Source organism: Stegastes partitus, unplaced genomic scaffold (assembly GCF_000690725.1).
Source record: "Stegastes partitus isolate 25-593 unplaced genomic scaffold, Stegastes_partitus-1.0.2 Scaffold227, whole genome shotgun sequence".
Classification (NCBI taxonomy): Eukaryota; Metazoa; Chordata; class Actinopteri; family Pomacentridae; genus Stegastes; species Stegastes partitus.
Window position 1 is genome coordinate 291,031 of NW_007577958.1, and position 19,381 is coordinate 310,411.

The 19,381-nt window shown below is 42.0% G+C and overlaps 1 protein-coding gene across 1 annotated transcript in view; it reads left to right on the forward strand.

Annotated features, from left to right (window-relative positions):
• The window catches only part of waca (WW domain containing adaptor with coiled-coil a), a 40,460-nt gene that overhangs the window by 16,766 nt on the left and 4,313 nt on the right, over positions 1-19,381 (forward strand). Inside the window, exons 5-10 of the mRNA XM_008281225.1 lie at positions 5,875-5,990; positions 6,106-6,221; positions 12,202-12,456; positions 16,246-16,368; positions 16,490-16,638; positions 17,763-17,887. Coding sequence (XP_008279447.1) covers positions 5,875-5,990; positions 6,106-6,221; positions 12,202-12,456; positions 16,246-16,368; positions 16,490-16,638; positions 17,763-17,887 — 884 coding nt within the window. The remainder of the gene's footprint in view (positions 1-5,874; positions 5,991-6,105; positions 6,222-12,201; positions 12,457-16,245; positions 16,369-16,489; positions 16,639-17,762; positions 17,888-19,381) is intronic.

Genomic DNA, 19,381 nt, shown 5'->3' on the forward strand with positions numbered 1-19,381 from the left:
AAGTTTAGGTACAAGGAGACATGTAGCGTTTGAGTCGATAATCAGTGACGAGTCCTCGTTATGTTTGTAGGCGACCACCGTTACTGTTCAGTCTGACAAAATGTGTAGTGTGTGTCAGTACACAGTGTGTGCGACAGCTTGTCTTTTTGTATCAAATTCGTCATTGAGAATTGTGGTAGTTAAGTGGTATAGGTACACTATCAGATGTAAAGCACTGTGACACCCCGAGTTGAAGTTAATGATTTTTCATTCAGTAATTGTAAGACTTAGAGGTTTGGTTTCTGGTTATCACTCTGCCAGTGTCTGCACTCAGCCAAACACTGATTGTGAGTCAACTTTATTAAAAAAAAAATTTGCCTGTTTTTGTGCATATCATGTATTAATTTACTTTACGTACTGTAGACTAGCTTCATAGTTTTATTTCAGGATCTCCGTTGCTTTTGAACACTGCTTGAGTATTTTTTAATGTTGCTTAAATTTGTGACTGAGGGTAACCTGTGTGATGTAACTCCCTCCATTGAGTGATTGTAGTGGATGCTGTCTCTTCCACTCAAATCTTCCTATAAGACTACTTGTTCAATTCCGTTTGCATTAGGAAGAGGTATCAGTGGGATTTTAACATTAGTACGACTATTACTGATATTTAGTCCAGTTCTACAACAGTGTTCTTATTGGTTGTTTTTTATTTTCAGGACAAAAACATTCAGGAACCTGACTTAATATTGCTTTATTGTCTTTTTTCTCTCTTTGTCAAATCAAACCAAGTTTATTGTCATGTTGCTGTACATACACACTAGTACAGGCAAGATGAGAGAGTTTCTTCAGGATCATTTAATTAGTAAGTTTTGCGGATTGAACGTCTAGGATAGGCAAGACACTAAACGTTCATGCTCACTGTCTCCTGAAGGGGCCGCTGCGTCCATGCGCACCGCCATTACGTCCGCATGTTCACTTAAAAAATTGAATGCAGGACTTTTTCTTTGACGGTGTGAAGATTCGGTTAAAGCAAGACGGTTTATCTGAAGCTTCCAAATCACTAAATCTGCCCTGTTGGGACGACGAGCTTTTCAGTTGAACTAGTCGTCACTCATAACTTTTTCCAAACTGCAGCTCTGTATCACTTAAAATACTGACAAACTCACTGTACAATTAACTTCAAGTAATGATTGTGATTTGAATTTGGCAACATTTCTAAGTCAAATGATCGCTTATAGAGAAAGTTAGAAGCAATAGAAAGTCCTGGTCTCACACACTCATTCATGTCAGCTGCAGTATAATGTGCAGTCAATCCCACATCCAGCCTTGTTCCTAAAGGGAGTGCGGACAAAAACAGCTCAGCTAGATTCTCTGTGACGAACTTTCACTGTATGTCTCGAAGGAATTGTCATGTTTGTTCTTTTGCTTGTTGCACTTGTGGCAGCGAGTGTGTGAGATTTGACCCCGCCGCTCGGACACAAGCCTCCAGAAAACTATCTCAAGGTGAAAAATGCAGATCAGTTTCCTCAAATGTCTTGTTTTGTCCAAAGATCTTCAGTTTACTGTCACAGAGGAAAGAAATCAGAAAATATTCACACTGAGGAAGCTGAAATCACAAAGTTTAGACTGATTGTAACAAAAAGGACTCAAACTGATTAATCGATTGCTGGAATATTTGACAACTGATTAATTAGTTGACAACTAATCGATAAATCGTTGTCGCTGTCCCTCTAAGCGGCTGTGTGGGTGTCGATGCTGGCTGGTTAAACTCACTAGAACTGGATTTTGGTCCAGTAACTGTTGGTTCTGGTCTCAGTTGGTTCCACAGTGGAAACACAAATACTGAAAGGTTCTAGAGCCGATTGCGTACATGTATCGTAGACAAATGTCCTATCAGACAAAAATGTACAAGATCATTTTTGTGAAGCAATAATGAATAAGAAATCAGTTTTCTTAATGTTGCTCGTACCGATAGCAGAACCTACAAAGTTAGAGTTTAACGCTCCGCTGGTCTTTAATGTCTTTATCTTTGTTTAACCCAGGTACCATTTAATGCTGGACTTCACTGCCCATCACTAGTTTGTGGACAGTTTTTCTCAGAAAAAATGTGATTAAAAGAAAACTGGTGATTGCCATAAATTCTCTGAAGTGATGTATAAAGATTTTTGCATATCCCTACGTTAGCCTTGTTGATTTTTATAGTTTAGAAGGATGCAGAAAGGAATCAGTTTGAAGTTTTTACTGTTTCTTTTTGGGGATAGTGTCTGTTCCACAATTATGATGTACATTAGCTATCCTAAAAAGTTTCCTTATTAATATGATATTAAACTGTGAGGCCCCAAATTACAGTTTGGCACAGTTGAAAATGAGTAGGGATGGGTATTGGTAGGCTATGTCTGTGTCAGTATTGCTTGTCAAGATCGCTGCTTATGAATACTCTTATCAACATTCCTCTTTAATTTACTGTGATTCAATTTTACACACACTCAGCACACGAGGACTAAGTTTGCCTTTGATCTACTTATTTTATAACTGGAAGGACACTGGGAGATTGTAGATCTCTGCCAAGGTCAATAGTCCACTATTCTATCATGGGTCATTTCACAACCTAAACCAGATAACATCAAAGTGCTCGCATCGAAATTTGCCTTGATCACTTTTGCATAATTCTACTGATAAAGAGTAATGAAAGCACAAAGTGACAGATCAGTTATAGCTAACAGATGCTCAGTGTGAGGAAGAAAGAATCAAAGGTTGAGTTGTGGTTGTTTGGTTTCCTGTGCTTGAGATCTTTCACTGATCGACTGTCTCTTGCAGGCACAGAAGAGAAGTGAGTCAACACATGCGCATACATTGTTTAAATGCCTCATAACAGTTAACACATTATATGTAAGAAAGCATTAGAAATGTATGTCGTACATTTCACAACACAGTTTTGCTGAACATTGACAACGGGAACACAGTGATGCCACCACAGCCAGCCATGCTGAAGCTCATGGTGTATGAACTTAGCTGTCACTATAAACGTAAAGTTAATGTCAAAACTGTAATTCCACCTGGTGCTGTAACGTTGTAAAGATAATAAGTGTGGAGTTGTTTCATCTGATATCAAGTGTTACCTTTACTGGAATCGACTGGTGTCGTTAATCTGGTCTGTGGAGTTGTTCTGTTAACTCAAGGAATGGACTGGCAGGATAGTCACTGGAGGCAGAAGTCACTTTGCCCAGAAAATCAGACACACTTCAGAAACATGGCTGGTTGTCTCATTAATTTGCCTTATTTTTCCCACTGTTACATGCAGTTAGGCACAGAGAAGTTGATTTAAGGACTAGCCAAACACAGACAGCAAGCTAAAGCCCACTCACTTTCATTTTCCTGCTTGACTTTTCATTTTTTTTTGTGGTACTAGTCAGCTTTTGTCCGTGTTGTACAGTCGTGACTCGATAAACCGACACTAAATGTAAAACCTTCTTTGATGTCGGATAGCAAGGCTGTTGGATTGTCAAGACAGAGGTCGAGATACAAGGAGGGCTTGATGCTTGAAGGGTTATTTGTTGTTAATATTCATTGTTAATAGTTATAATAACTAGTAGGGCTGGTCTGAATAGCACTCTCTGGTCTCTGGATATTCAGGCCCAATTAATGATGAATATCTGAATATTCAGCGCATTCAGGGGACCACTTCCAATCCGGGGAGCGCTCTGACGGGGTGGAAGTGGTCAGAACGCACAGGCTAGTTTAGGATAGCAGTCCCAGTTCTGTTTCCACCATGGGTGGTGACAGTGGCACCATCTGTGTTTACGTCTGTAAACACTGAGCACGCTCGCTGAATGTGACGTCGTCGTGTCCTCTTCTGCGCATGCGGGACACTTTTGGGTCGTATGAAGTTCACACAGCAGATCACATACAAGTTGCATTTAATGTAAACAAACTCGCAAAAAAATACTGGATTTCACAAAAAATCTAAATTGAGCATTAAGTCCTGCAGTCTGAACATAGCCGATCTGTGGGATTGTTCAGTCAGATAATACGCTGTTATCCTTATTTGTGACATAAAATGTCATGTCGGAGTCGGAATCCAAGGCTGTTGGTATGTTAAGGCTGTTTTTCATGGGTTCCGTTCGTTTTCCTGTTGGATAGCAAGGTTTTAGATTGTTAAGGGTCGGATGATCGAGTCATGACTATATGTTGCTTTTTGTCATTCAGCTGCACACAGATAAATGTAAAATGCTGTCTTAAATGTGGTAGTTTACAAGCTGAAAGGTTTATTTTGCACCACTGGACATGCCAAAGATTTTTTTGCAGATCTTGCACGTGAGCAGATTGTCATTGATTCTGGTCTGTGGACAGCAGTGCTCAGTACATCCTTTGTTTTCCATTGCTGTATGTGGGAAAACCTCGTCACTCAAGGCCTTTCATTCAAGCATACCGTCCCTGCTGTGATCTCCCTCGCTGTCATGACGTGTCTCCCAAAACAAATTTTTCTTCTTTTTCTTTTTTCTTGAACAAATTCTTTGCAAGTGCTTACACTTCTAGCATCTAATAGCAGCTGGGCAAAGCTGAGAAGATTAAACGTGCAAAAGCAAATTCAGTCTTGCCATCTGATTGCTGCACTCTATTACCTGTCATGGTGTTGACGGTGTTCACTTTTTCAATCAAGCTGACAGCCTTGTACTGAGATGGAGAGATTTAAACCTAGGATGCCTTGTTAAGCAAACAGGTGTAGGAACAAATTGAATCTATGCTGTTACAATAATGGGCTTGTAATACGTAGTGATGGTTTCGTTACAGCTAAGGCAGATGTTTTGTGTAATGAATTGAATGATGCTGCTCACCACAGCGCTCTGCTGCCCGTCCCTGCCCCAGCTACAGTTTACAGGAATGTATGTCATAACTGTAGCTTGTTTCTGCAGACTTTACCAAGAGAGACGTGTATTGACACTGTGCATATGTCTGAAAGTTGAAGGAATTTGTTGGTACGAGGCTGACGTGACAGCTTTTATTCTCCGCCAGGCTTTTCACAGTTAGGTCAGTGAACTTTTAGTGTTGTTGGCTGTTAGTGATGCATTTTTCCTTCTGCTTGTGTTTTGTTGCAGGGACCAGTTATTCTCCGCAAGAAAATTCTCACAACCACAGTTCCCTTCATAGCTTCAACTCACATTCTAACCCCAGCAAGACCTCAGACACAGTAAGTACTGCCTCTGCCTCAGCATGGGCGCTGAAGATGGACTTTTTCATGGTTTCTCCAGTAGAATAGTCTGAATTGTTTCTGCACAGTTGCTCTTCTGTAGTTTTGTGGGTTTGATGTTGCATTTTGTGTCTAGTTAATGTTAAGATTAAAAAAACAGTTTGTCTCACTGTATTCTTGCACTATAATTCACAATCAAATCAATTTTAGCCCTCTTATGCTCATATTCTGTCTCAATTCTAAGCTCTAATCTTCTGCCCTGTTTTATGTATTAGCGTCAATTAATGTATCATATCACATTTTAACATAAAGAAGCACAGGACTACATTGTAAAATGTCAACTGAAGGCAAGAGATGGAGCACAAAATGCCAGTTACGACAATCCTTTAAAGGGAAAACTGGTGAAGTCTGGATACCTTAACAATCTGAAGCTGTCTCTGAAATAAACCCTTCCTTCCCACTTGAAAAGATTGTCTGAAAACAGCCCAACCGTAGCTTTCTGCTTGCAACCAAACATCTTTTGTACATTTCGGATTACATTACAAGCTCTTGCATCAGACCCTCTCACCACAGACACACACGCGCACACACACACCTACACACACACACACACACACACACACACACACACACACACACACACACACACACACACAATTGCTTTCTGTCTGGTTGGCCTCATGTTCCTAAATATTTGCTCCTTTTCTCAGCCTTACGAACCTGGTGACGACTGGTCAGAGCACATCAGTTCCTCTGGAAAGAAATACTATTACAACTGTAGGACAGAGGTGTCCCAGTGGGAGAAGCCCAAAGAATGGCTTGAGAGGTAGATATAATCCCTTGAGCCAAATGTGCTTGATTTTGGAAGCCTAATTTTAGTCTCTTGAATGTCACATAACGAATACATACATGAATAAAAGTTTGTCTTCCGTGTTTCACAGAGAACAGAGGCAAAAAGAAGCAACAAAGACTGCTGTTGTCAACAGTTTCCCCAAGGACAGGGACTACAGAAGGGAGGCAATGCAAGCATCGGCAGCGCCTGGATTTACTGGTCCTAGTAAGAGTTGCATATACTGTTACTACACGTTTTTCCTCATCAGTGTGCCGTGACTGATCCTAATGAATTGCATATGCTTGATTTTTGTGTTAAAAATTGCTAACGTTGGTTAGTCAGTAATGAGTGTTGTGCTAACCAGGTGAATGCTAAGAAGCTCCTTACTAAACAATTATGACTACAGCTGTCTGCACACTGCTGTAGCTTTAAGCTGCCTACTCTTGCTGTGTTCTGAGACTGATTGGGTCCATTCATTCCCTTCAGAAATCTTAGTAAATAGTGTATAGACCAGTCAGCCACACATGAAAACCACCTGCCTAATAGTGTGTAGGTCCCCCTTCTGCTGCCAAAACAGCTCTGACTTGTTGGAGCGTGCACATGGGACCTCTAGGGGTGTCCTGGGGTGTCTGGCACCAGGATGTTGGCAGCAGATCCTTGGGTCCTTGGAGTTTGGAGGCCGGCTAAACACTTGAGGCTTTTTGTTGTATTCCTCAAACGATTCCTGAGCAGCGTTTGCGTTGTGGCATGGTGCGTTGGGTCGGTGGCATCAGGAATTACTGCTTCCATTGGGAGGTGTGCTTGGCCTGCAACAGGTCATTTTCCAAAAACCCAAACCTTTGTGCATGTTTCAGCCCCAAGAACCCTCTCAAGAAGCTTTTACAGTGTCGATTTCAGGGGAGAGAAATGTCCCTGCTCCAGGCTAGGTACTGCTGTAGGGCCTTAAAAAATTGTGGTGCTGGTCTGGATGCTGATTGATTAAGCTCAGGGAGGACATCAAGCGTCATTTTTCTGTCCTCACAGTGTCCTCACTGAGTGGCAGTCTTCTCCTATACATTCTCTGTCATGCTTTTTGGGGCATTCGCAGTGGACGTCACAGTCGAAGCTGTCAGATCCTACACCGTAATGGAGACAGAAAGGCTGAAAGTGACGATTAGGGGGCCGTTCCTGGAAACATTTACATCACTGTATGCCCGGCTTTAATTCCTGAAGTGGGACGCAATCTGATGTTTGAGTGGATGGTCAAAGTAACATCAGAATGAATGCCAGGACCCAGGGTTTAAAAACATTACATTGTGTCAAATAGTCAACATCCTTCACTTCAGATGTCAGTGGTTTTAATATTGTGGCAGCGTGGTGTGTTTGAGTGGCTTTTGTGTAGTAAAGGTACAGGAACACCTCACAGTATTGATATGATTTGGACATTGCAACCGATCGACTCCAGTTGGACCCAGTCTATTACAATCAGAGCCAGTTAGTGTTAACAGGTGAGACATCAAATCTTACTTATGATGTTTAATGATCATTTATTTGCAGACCAAGTTGTTGCATGTTTTTTTTCCCACTGATTAATTACTGATTGGCTGACTACAGAAAGTCATGTTGTGTTGAAGCCTGTGTAGCAGAAAGACAGCAAAGTTTAGTCTGAGCTTTGCTTACAGAAGCATCAAAACTCAAGTGATCGGAGAACCCAAATAGTTTGTCATATTTGCACATTTATAAATTTTAGTGACATATACGTGCAAAATGGGACTGCAAGATAGCGCAGGTGGTTAGCACTGTTGCCTCACAGCAAGAAGGTAGCCGGTTTGCATCCCGGTGAGGACACCCGGGATCTTTCTGCATGTTCTCCCGGTGCAGCGTGGGTTCTCTCCGGGTTCTCCAGCTTCCTCCCACAGTCCAAAAACATGTTGAGGTTAATTGGTAATTCTAAATTGTCCGTAGGTGTGAATGTGAGTGTGCTTGGTTGTCTGTCTCTAAGTGTAGCCCTGTGATAGACTGGTGACCTGTCCAGGGTGTCCCCTGCCTTCACCCTGAGTCAGCTGGGATAGACTCCAGCCCCCCGCAACCCTAGTGAGGATTAAGCGCTGTATAGATAATGGATGGATGGATGGATATACACAAGCAAAATGCCTGCACTGTAAAGCCCTGAAGAGGTTGCATTACTATTAAGCATCACCCTGGTTCTGGTGAATGCCCCTATTTTTTATTTTTTTTGATGGTCAAATGTGAGATTTTATATTTTTCAAGGATTTCACAGAACGTGACCTGCAGTAATCTGTTTTTACTTTCATTCAGCATCTGCTCCTTTCTTACATGATGTGACTAAACAAGTCTGTGTGCTGGTGGGAGTAGTTGTTTGGGGGGGGACTAGTCTTTGTAGGGTATATTTCAACAATTTGATGGTCAGTTGTGAAAGCTGTGTAGTAGCATATGCCAAATTTATCTAAATATGCTCCTACACATTGTATTGGCTTCTGCACCAGAGCCAAGCCCAAAGGCACTCAGCATTGTCTCACGCTCACCATCTTTTCCTTAGATGTCTTCTAGTATTATAAGAATTCACCCAAAGCTGCAAAAAGCCAATTCCAGGCAAAATGTTGCAGAACATTTCTATCCAGAAGTGGCACTCCTCAATGAAATAACACAAGTGTTTACTTCCGTATACATAAATACGAAGAGTCTGGAGGTAGTGCCGGATGGACGCCACTTATCATGAATAACCTGTTTGTGAATATCAAGTAACCACTCCCAGTAACACTCTGTTTTTAACTGGCTTATGTTTTGATGACTACCTGAAACACCAGATGTCAGATGTGTTCAGGAATAAATGTGTTTGAAAACGTGATACAAAGAAAGACATGAAAAGACACAACCACTGATGTAGTTTGATGTCCTGGTGGCGTGTTTGTTTGACTGTGCATTCACCACAGCAATCCTGTGCCGATATTATCATATTGTCGCTCGTTGCCCGCAGTTTGTCACTCAAACGACACTGTCATTGGCTAATGTCACAGCTGGCGCCCCTGTTGATGTGTTGTAGAACGATTATGTGGATAGAAACACTTGCCGTACACTTGCATACTAAATGCATTTAAATCCGAAAGCAAGCGAACACTTTTTGTATATTTTATAGACCTTCTTTTTTCATTGTAGTTCCAGACACATGGAGGGCAGCTTGGCTGTACCGGCATCTCTGATCGGTGCGGCTCATAGCAACTCAGCCCCGTCTGTAATGTTTGTAGCGGTACACGCTGCAATTAGTCCTACAGCAGGACCTGTGTGTGGTGCATGCATCAGCCAGAGCTGACATTTCTGCCCTCAGGTCACAGTGTGGTAAAAATGAAATGGAAACTGACAAGGGGCATCCTCATAATGGAGGGTTTAATTTTAATAAATGAAATTTATATTTTATACATATTTTCATCAACATGTATAATAGATAAGCTACCAATGCCTGCTTCACAATAATACCCATGTTTGTTATTTTTCCGGATCACTTTCTTTAAAGTTGAGGTTAAGGGCGTTGGCCTTGGTGGAGGTCCTAAGTAGGATACTTGTGCACATCACTAAAAATCGATGTATGAAAACTGTACAATGCATTTAGTAGCAGCATGTATGGGAATATAAAGTATTATAGTAATGCCCCAAGCAGCAAAGGTTGATACCACTGAACCAGCAACAGTGCTTTTCTTTAAAGTTTTATTCAATCAGCTGCAACTTCTGTGAATTCACAAACTGCAGCTCTTGATCAGTAAAAGTTTTCTTCTGCTGCCCAGAATGTCTCTCTTATAAATGATTTATCAGTTTGACTTCTACCATTAATAAGAAGCTCTTCAAATTCAATACCATTATGTGTCTGTCAGGAATGTTATTTCACATTACTGGTTCTTAGAATTATGAACTACAAAGCAGCAAAAAACTATTTGGGACAAACTCCAAACATGTAGGCAGCAGCAGAGGTTTTTAAGAAGGTAGAATAATGTTAAACTAACACTGCTGGTGTAACACAGATGGTCTGGATCCAAGGCTCCTTTCAGTTGGACATCTTTCAAGTTCCTATCAGAAGTCTTAGTCAGATCCAGGATTAATGTTGGTGCTCCATCCAGATCATCCTCTAGATGTTTACTGAAGAAATGCTGTTGGACAACTGTAGTAATGTTATCCAACCATAAGCAGGGTTTTTGTGAGCAAGTCAATCATCTGCTGAAAGATGTTGCTGCTCTACAGTGGAGAGAACAGGTAGCTGTGCAGATGCTAATGCTAAGCAGCAACAGAGAAGGAGGGGGAGTGGTTCACAGTTTGATAATTATAATATTAACTGGATTTACTGAGGAGTCTATCAGCTGAATGACTGCAGAGGGACGGAGGAACACCTGCTTGTAATAAACAAGAACAACATCTGTAACGGTGGTAACCGTACGCAAAGATGACAGCTGTGGCCTCAAAATACTTAAACAATATAAACAATGAAAAATAAATTAAACTATTGAAAATATAACTGGCAAAAACTACACTAAATGTTTTTACTGCTTCTGCCTAAAGTTAACAAAAATCAAAGCTATGTATGCATGTTCATCTAGACAGAACTAAAAAAACAAAACTGCTTTCTTTTATGTGTCCATACTATTTACACAGCTTGAGGCAAGTTAAAATATGGATAATTATCTCATAATTGAATATCAAATCAGGTTTATTGTCATGTTGTTGTACATACACAGTAGTACAGGCAAGATGAGAGAGCGTTTCTTCAGGATCATTTAATTCGTAGGTTTTGCAGAATGCACGTCTGCAATAAAAAACAAGACACTAAACGTTCACACTCGCTGTCTCCTGAAGGGGGCACTGCGTCCATGCGCGTGGCCGTCATGTTGAACATGGTGAACCTCTTCCGGTCCTGGTGGGTCTTCAGGGACACAAAGACACACACGATGGTGTGACGATGGTGAAGCTGCAGATGCTGCCCAGAGCTGTCTGTCTGTCTGTCTGCATCCCCTCCAGCTGTATGTCCGTCTGGGATGTTGTCATGGAGCCATGTTTCTGTTAAAGCAAACACACAGCAGTCCCTCCACTCTCTGCGGGTTTCTCTCAGCAAACGTAGCTCGTCCAGCTTGTTGTGGAGGGAGTGGACATTAGAGAGTAGGAGGATGGTCCTGCTGGTCTGGAGGGGTTAGCCTTTAGCCTAGCATGGATCCTGACTCATTTCCTCTTCCTTTGTTTACATTCGTACCGTTTGCGCTTGCTTCTCTCTCGGGTAACTGCTGGCGTAGTCTCCCATCGGACTCTGTGTTGGTGTAGTATGTCCACATCACAACCGAGCGCCGCAATTTTAGCAACGTTCACTGTCCTGATGTTTAGCAAAGTCTCTCAGCTGAAAGTTTTGTGGAATGAACATCTGGGATAGACAGACACTGAAAACATTCACTTTTGTTGTCTCCCAAAGGGGTCGCTGCGTCTATGCCCGCTGCCATCACCATGGCAATATATAGTTTGATAAAGAAAACTTTGTAAAAGCTGCTTTTTGTATCCAAATCAGATAAATTCTTTTGTTTTTAAATGTTTTCTTGTGTGCCTTTTGTTTAAAGAAAAAACACAATATCTGATCAGTTTTCATTGCCTCCCCTAAGTTCTTTGTACTCTCCTAAAATGTGCAGCTTAGAAGCACATGTCCCACTTTGGGGGAAAACGTAAGCGTCAAGCCCAGTGGTGAGTTGTTAAAGGGGCCATGGTGCTCAGGGTGCTCGCCAGACAATGAAATACGATCTGCAAAATCTAGCTGGAGTAGCAGATTAATGTGGGTAAGCTTTATCAGATGCCAAAACAGTGCGGCTTACAGCACTCGCAGACAGAATTTTCACAGACAGAATTGCAAGATAACCAGTAGATATACAGGGATAGATACGCATTACAAAGCAATTTACCAGGAGTCTGCACTTGAAAATATGTGATTAATGTTGTGTTGCAGCAGAAGTTGAGGTTGAGTCACCTTTTTTTTTTTTGCCAGACCACCCTGTGTTGGAAACTTACTGAGTCGCTGAGTTGTCCTCATTCAGATGAATGTGAAGGCTGCGTGTTTTCATGCAAGACTGAAGTCAGAAGAGTGTGAACATAAACTTGTGGAGAAAAAGGATTTGTGACACTGCCTCTGTTGGTAAAATGACATCCTCTTTTTTTTTTTTCTTTTGTTTTCCCGCTGTCTCCACAGAGTCAGCCCAGGTGGAGAAACCTGCAGCAGCTCTTGCCACCCAGTCCCAGTCATCATCTTCAGGCTCAGGAAGCTTGAACCCCTCATCGGGACCACCTGGATCGTCTGCGTCCACAGTACCCGTGTCCCCAGTCCTGCAGTCCCCAGCTCCTCCCCTACTCCAGGACCCCACCCTGCTTCGCCAGCTTCTCCCAGCACTTCAGACTGCCCTGCAGCTCAACAATGCCAGCGTGGACATGGCAAAAATAAATGAAGGTAAGTAAAGATGCAGAGTTCAGATGCACATGACACATTCAGCCTGTGTCTATATTCAGCTAGCTGTGGCGACTGTTGAAGGAGCGAGACACTGAGAAATTACTCGTGCATCTCAAGCCTTAGTAACCAAAATAATGAGAAACCAAAAAGGCTTAAAATATTTCACTTTGCGTTTTATGAATCTAGAATATATAACATTTTTGCTTTCTTAAATAACTGGGGAAAATATGAAACTTTTTTCCACAATGTTCTGATTTTTGAAGTTGCACTCGTAAGCAATATGAAAGATTCTTGGTCTGACTGTGTTGTGTCAGCGGCTCGGACATGTTAATCTGCCCTTGTGGCCTTGTTACAGCAGTAAGTCTTGTCGTGCAGTTCTGTTTGTGCTACTTGCTGGTGCTAATTTCATCAAAACAGCTACGACAGAAAACATTTGTGGGCGCTAACGAGAACAAAAGATAAACTCAGTAATATTTGAAAACGAGAACTAGGATGCAGTGGTCGTACAGGTGCATGATGATCATTTAGCTGTTTTGCTGTCGTTTGAACCGGCACAGGCAGCTGCTGCGTTAGCCATAGTGGTGGAAAGTTTTATTCCCTGCGTGGTTCTGTCAGTGTGTTAAACGAGCTATTGAGCTGAGGTGTGTTCGTCAACCGACAGAGAGTTAAAGGTCCGACTCAGACTCAGATCATCGTGCAGGTGCAGCAGGAACATACTGAGCTGGGGAGGCAGTTAGGATGGCTAGCGCAGTAGTAGGGCTGTAGCGCCTATAGATAAAATCACTGAGGTTCATCTTGGGCAAATCTGACTTCAGAACACTTGATTTCACTCTTTTCAAACTCATTTTTGCTCACACAACTGTCTGAGCGCACCGCAGCCACCCAGCAGCATCTACTGCAACCTGCATATGAGGCGTTCAGGGAACATCAGTAAGTGTGGGGTCTATCGATAAGCAGATGTTCAGCTAGGGAGGTGCTTCGCCTGTGACCAGGTGGGAGCTGCAATTAACTGACAGTGTTGGTCGCAGCAGTGTGACTAGTGGAAAAAGTGCTCAAATGTGGCAGAAATCAAGGATGGATGAGATGTCGTAATGTTAAAAAAAATCATGGAAACGACGTCTGCTTTCAGACAGTCTCTGCTACGAGGCTGCTGGGCGACCAGTTGTGTTTACATAGGGTCAGTTAGACAGTCATCTGGATTTTCATATCACATTGTCCTGACCAGAAATAGTTGATTGATGATTCAGTTGCCTGTGGCAGCGTTTGGGGACTGAGAACTGAAGGCGTGAGTGTGACAGCATGATGACTGTTGGATGAGGTAGTGTTGATGTACACTTTGCAATTTTACACTATTTCTTGCTACAGAGACAAACCGTATATGAAGTTTTGTGAGCTGTGAAAAAACACAGTAAATATCATGACAGAGGAGGTGGGCTGAGGTTGAAACAAGATCTCTCCTTGTCTCTCCCGTGTATCACAGAAACCTATTTTTATGCATTTGTGCTAAGACAAAGGCTTTTACAACTAAAAATAGTCAACTGTCAATAATTCTAGACATCTGTATTTCATGTCTCAAGTGAGTTTCACACGTCAAACATGCCAGCCACAGTCAAAGGAGCTTGCAGGTGGTAAGCAGGAGTTATGTCTGATCCAACAGCACAGGGTTGTGCTAAAATTTAGAAGCAGATAGAATAGAAACAGATTTTAGATTTTACTTTCTAACCGAAATTAGCTCCCTAAAAATGCATAATAATGTCCTGATGTCGTTTGATTGTTTATAATGTGATGATGTGAGCACCACAAGTTTTTGGTCAGCTCAGTATCAATAACAAAGGTGACTTCAGAGTAAGGGCACCTCATTTAAAAGTCATTTTTCTGTGTCAGGGCTCCAGACTAACTTTCACTGCTCACACTGGTTCGACCAACATTGTCAGTTAGTTGCACCTCTGTCCTGGTCACCAGCAAAAGAACCTCACTGCCTGAACAGTTGCGTATCAATAAACACCACATTTACAGGGCGCTGCTACAGCTCACCTGGTTGAGCTGGTGTCCCACGTACAGGGGCTGTAGTCCCCGATGTGGAGGTCATGAGTTCAAATCCTGGTCATGGCCCTTTTCTGCATGTCCTTCCCCAATTCTTCTCCGCCACTTTCCGGTCTCTCTCTCTCTCGACTGCACTATCAAATAAAGGCAAAAAGGCCAAACAAACAAAAAAAACCCCACATTTACTGATGTTCTCTCAACGCCTCACAGTGCAGGCTGCAGTAGATGCTGTTTGGTGGCTGCAGTGCTCTCAGACAAAAGAAAATAGCTTGAAAAGAGTGAAATGAAGTGTTCTGAAGTCAGATTTGTTCAAGATGAAACCGAATGATTTTATGTACATGGGCTTTTTTTGCATTATTGAAGAAAACAGTGCATGTAAGCATGCTATGAGTTTTTAGGAGCGGAGTGCATCTTTAAATGTAAAGATCCCAGACGGTTGTTTTTCATGCAGCGATTAGAAGCTAAAGTCATGATTGTGATAAATATTGATTCAGCTTTGCAGCTCCACTATTCCATGAGCCACTGTAGTTTCTTCCACCGGTTCACTCGGTGTCTCCCTGCCTGCACTCTGACCATCAGGTGTGTCTGAGTTTGACTACTCCCTCTCCACTCGGCGCCTCTTCTTTCCTCAGTGTTGTTTGAGGAATGCACAGCAGCAAAATAGCACATTTTCAGGCAGGAACGGACTGAAAGAGCCACAGAAGAAATAAGTTACACTTTCCACCACTATGGCTAACGCTGTCGCTAGCGGCGTTGAGAGCAACACCAAAACAGCTGAATGGTCATGTTTCACTTGCATAATTTCAACCACTTGAAATTTGAGCTTGCACACGCTCAAAAAAAAGTCACGTACAGTCGTCCTCAAATGTATTCATACCCTCCCATTAAAGCAGGGAAAAAAAACAGCTGTCACTGAAATAAGTTGAAATTGACAAAAGTAATAATAAATAAAAATGTAATGAAAGTCATGACATTGTTTTTGAATTGTGTTTCAATAGAAAGATTAAAAAAAACAACAACAAGCAAACTAGCATGATGGGACCCGTAAACTAATATTTAGTTGAACAACCCTTTGAGCCAATCACTGCAATCAAGTGTTTTCTGTAACTCTCAATCAGACTTCTGCACCTGTTGACAGCTATTTGGATTTCACTGCTCATCAGCAAAGAGCTCTAATTTGACAGTTTTGTTTTTCTCAATTATTCTTTTCAACCACAATTCAAAAGCAATGCCTTGTTTCTCTAAATTATAATTTAGCAAATGTTTATTTATTATTACTTTTCTCAGTTTCTAGTTATTTGAGTGACTTTTGTGAATTTTGCCTTTTCTTTAATGGAAGGTTGTGAATACATTTGAGGACGACTGTATGCGACGGTTTTGGTGTGTATGTGAACCTAGTGGGCTTTTAATCATCTTTACTGAATCCAGGAGAAGCATCTTTTTTCCCCCAGTCAGTGGTTGTCATAATGGATTGTTAATTAACAATCATAAACACTGAATGTTGTTAACCTGTCTCTTCCTCCACGCCTCATCTGTATCTAGCTGCTGTAACATGTAAATTTCCCAGGTGAGGGATGAGGGATAAAGTTTATCTTGTGGTATCTTATGTTCAAACAAAGTGACATTGTTCCTGTGAATGGTCATAATGGGGCATGTTGCTGAATTTATCTGTCAGGTCCGCTGTAGTGCAGTGTGAAAGTCGTTCTCGTAGCAAGACTCTTACGCTGTGTCTCTTTGTCTCTTTAGTTCTCACAGCTGCTGTCACACAAGCTTCATTACAGTCGATGCTTCACAAGATCCTCACTGCTGGACCATCAGCTTTCAATATCACTACTATCCTCTCTCAAGCTGCTCAACTCTCTAACCAAGGTAAATGTACCACCACTGTGTGCTTGTATGATCTGTTGTTTGTGTAGTGTAATGGGTTTGCTGTGAGTGAGTTAGTAGATTGTCTTGATCCTTCAGATTGTTATTTGTGTGTCTCCAGCAGCTCAGCAATCAAACCAGTCACCAATGTCATTAACATCGGACGCCTCATCGCCAAGGTCCTATGTTTCTCCGAGGATCAGCACACCACAGACCAATGCTGGTCCTCTAAAGCCCCTCCTCAGCACGCAGCCTGTCATCTCACAGCCAAAAGTAAGACACAAAAATGTAGTGTGTTCAGCGAGCATATATAGTATCCAGTTTGGTGAGAAAGGCCGCCAGCTGGGTGAATATCAGGACATTTCCCCAGGGAAAATAACTTCTTCCAAGGACAAGTAGCATCAACAGTTGGCATGTATGAACATGGAATACACTTAGTGGAAATTTAAGCACGTCCTCTGTTTCTTCAGGATTGAGAAGTTTGTAGAATTTATTAAAAGGACAACATTCAGCTGCAGAAATTTAGATCCCAATAGAAGTTAAATAAACAAAAAGTAAGCACGCCTACTGTCTGTTGATTCACATTGTGGAGAGATGAGATTGCACCGGCATGCTTTATACTGAAACATTGTTATGTGTACGGCAGAAGTCTCGTTCAGGTTAAACGAATGAAAGACAAGAGAATCATGTGTTGCGTTACTTTGTATTGTAATACTGATCATACTGAATCATTCATTTGAGACTAACCCTTTCAACACTAAGTAACTTTGGCTTTAATTACTAGGAATATATGCCCATATGCCAGAGTCCTAGCCAGGATTCCTTTACAGCGTGCCGGGGGGGAAAAGGTCGGCAGCAGTGGCGAATACGCTAGCGAATAGCAGCATTAGCATCGAAGATGATGGTAGTGAAACAACGTCGTCGCTTACCCTCGAAAACAACGTATCGGCCCAATTTGCAGCGTAGTTTTTTCAGGCAGCAGCGTAACAGGCCATTACTCTGTTATGATGCTGGCGAGAACCCTGCATGCAATTATTATTATTATTATTATTGTTATTATTACTATTTGCATAATTTATTTCATGACTGAATCGCTTGTTCACATGCGGAGATTCCTACCGATAGACAATCAAAATGAATGTAACAGAAAGTCGCCATATACCAGAGCCGCTATACCGGTCCGCAGGGCTGACGGTGTGAAAGCCACAGACCAGTATAGCCGGCTATAGTGTTGAAAGGGTTAAATATAAACAGAGAATCATACAGGATCAAACTGGTGTCTTTAAAAGTCATGCTGATTTAAAAAAAGGGGATTAACTATGAGTACTGTAACACCTGCAAGCTTTATCCTTCGATCATGTGGAAAGGCGTTGATGCAGTAACCTGGTGTGTTTCAGGTGAGCGCGGTAGCAGCGAAGCAGGCGTCTCACAACCAGCCCACATCCCAGCAGCCCCTCTCCAGCGATAAGCAGCACAGTCACGATGCCACCACGGCCTCCCCACGCACCATCCAGCGCCAAGGGTCAGTATGAGCACACAACTCGCCAAAGACTTAAGCAGAATGAAACGTATAGTCATGGGCAGTTGATGTTTGAGTGCTAAACGTGGGGATTGTTTGTGGGTCCCGGTGTGGTTGTTCCACATGTCATGGAATATGTTTGGTTTGTAAATTTTGTTTGTAGCTTCCTGAGTAAATAAGTACATACAAGCTATTGCATGTATTATTTAAAACATTTTGATATAGCTTGTAAAACCCTTCTATGTCTATAGCTACTGATGCCATCAACACCTGTTGTCACAGTAAAAATACTGTCTCGTCTAAAATGCGGGGCCATTCAATCAGCTCCTGAGCAGTGGAGTTGCTACATGGTCTTCATTGTGTGGTGTCGTTGCACCACCTGCTGGTCACTGATGGAACAATAGAGGGCCTCTTTTATTCAGCTGGCTGGTTTCATTCTTTCAAGTCATACATTTCTTTTGTGGCACAGTTTCCACAAGGAAGCGAGTTTATGTTGAGGTTTATCAGAGGTGTTTGTTGCAACGGATGAAGATTTATGAAATCCCTGCACACAAGCTTACCCAGGATGTCTTTCCAGAGTTGTTCTGAGGATAATGCAGACACACATGGTTGTATGCAGGTCACAGAAGGCAGAGTCTGTAAAGACACCTGACTCAGAGGAGGTGGAAACACAGGATGAGAACTCTTACTGAGGTTGAGGCGTGCAACTAAAACCACAATTCACAATATGTATCACACCAGAACTTTTAAACCAGGAATCCGATTGTTTTTTGAATCACCAAGGAAGGAAGAAATACTTCCTTTACTGTCATGGTGAGCTGCTTTAAATATTCCCTCTCTGTATGAACACACCACTGCTATGTATTATTACTACAGCTCTGTATTGAGGTTTAGGGAAGTAGCCCTCGTGGAGGTTTGTTTTTGGTGCTGTTGGTCAGTTAGCAGGACAAAGTCAGGCAGAATGAAACGTGATGGAGAGGTGGAGCGAGCCAATCTACATCACTTTCATTGCAACAGAGGATGTAGCCTTGATGAACGTTTGTTTTCACACTAATGAGCACATCATGCTGTTAAATGATGGAAAAAATGAACTGAACAAGCAAAATGCAAACTTTGAAACAAATGAACGACATCAGATACTGACAGCATCATACCGATGTCCTCTGGAGCTGATAAGAACTGTGCTTTTGACCATTTTTATGCCTTAATCCATTCAAAACAAATCCCGTTGTGGTTTTGCAGCTTTACTGCATTGACAGGGTTCCCACACGTCCTGGAAGACCTGGAAAATAATTTAGTAATTTTCCAGTCATGGAAAAGGAGAAAAAAGAAAAGTCAAATGTCCTGGAAACAGTTAAGATATCCTGGAAAATTATTTATCCTCCCCCTGCCAATGCAAACAGGTTGAAAGTTATGCGCGTGCATGTCTGTTGTCACCTGATCTTCTGGGCAGCATTAAGGCATAGCGCCTCTCTGCCTCTAGCCCCACCTGACGCT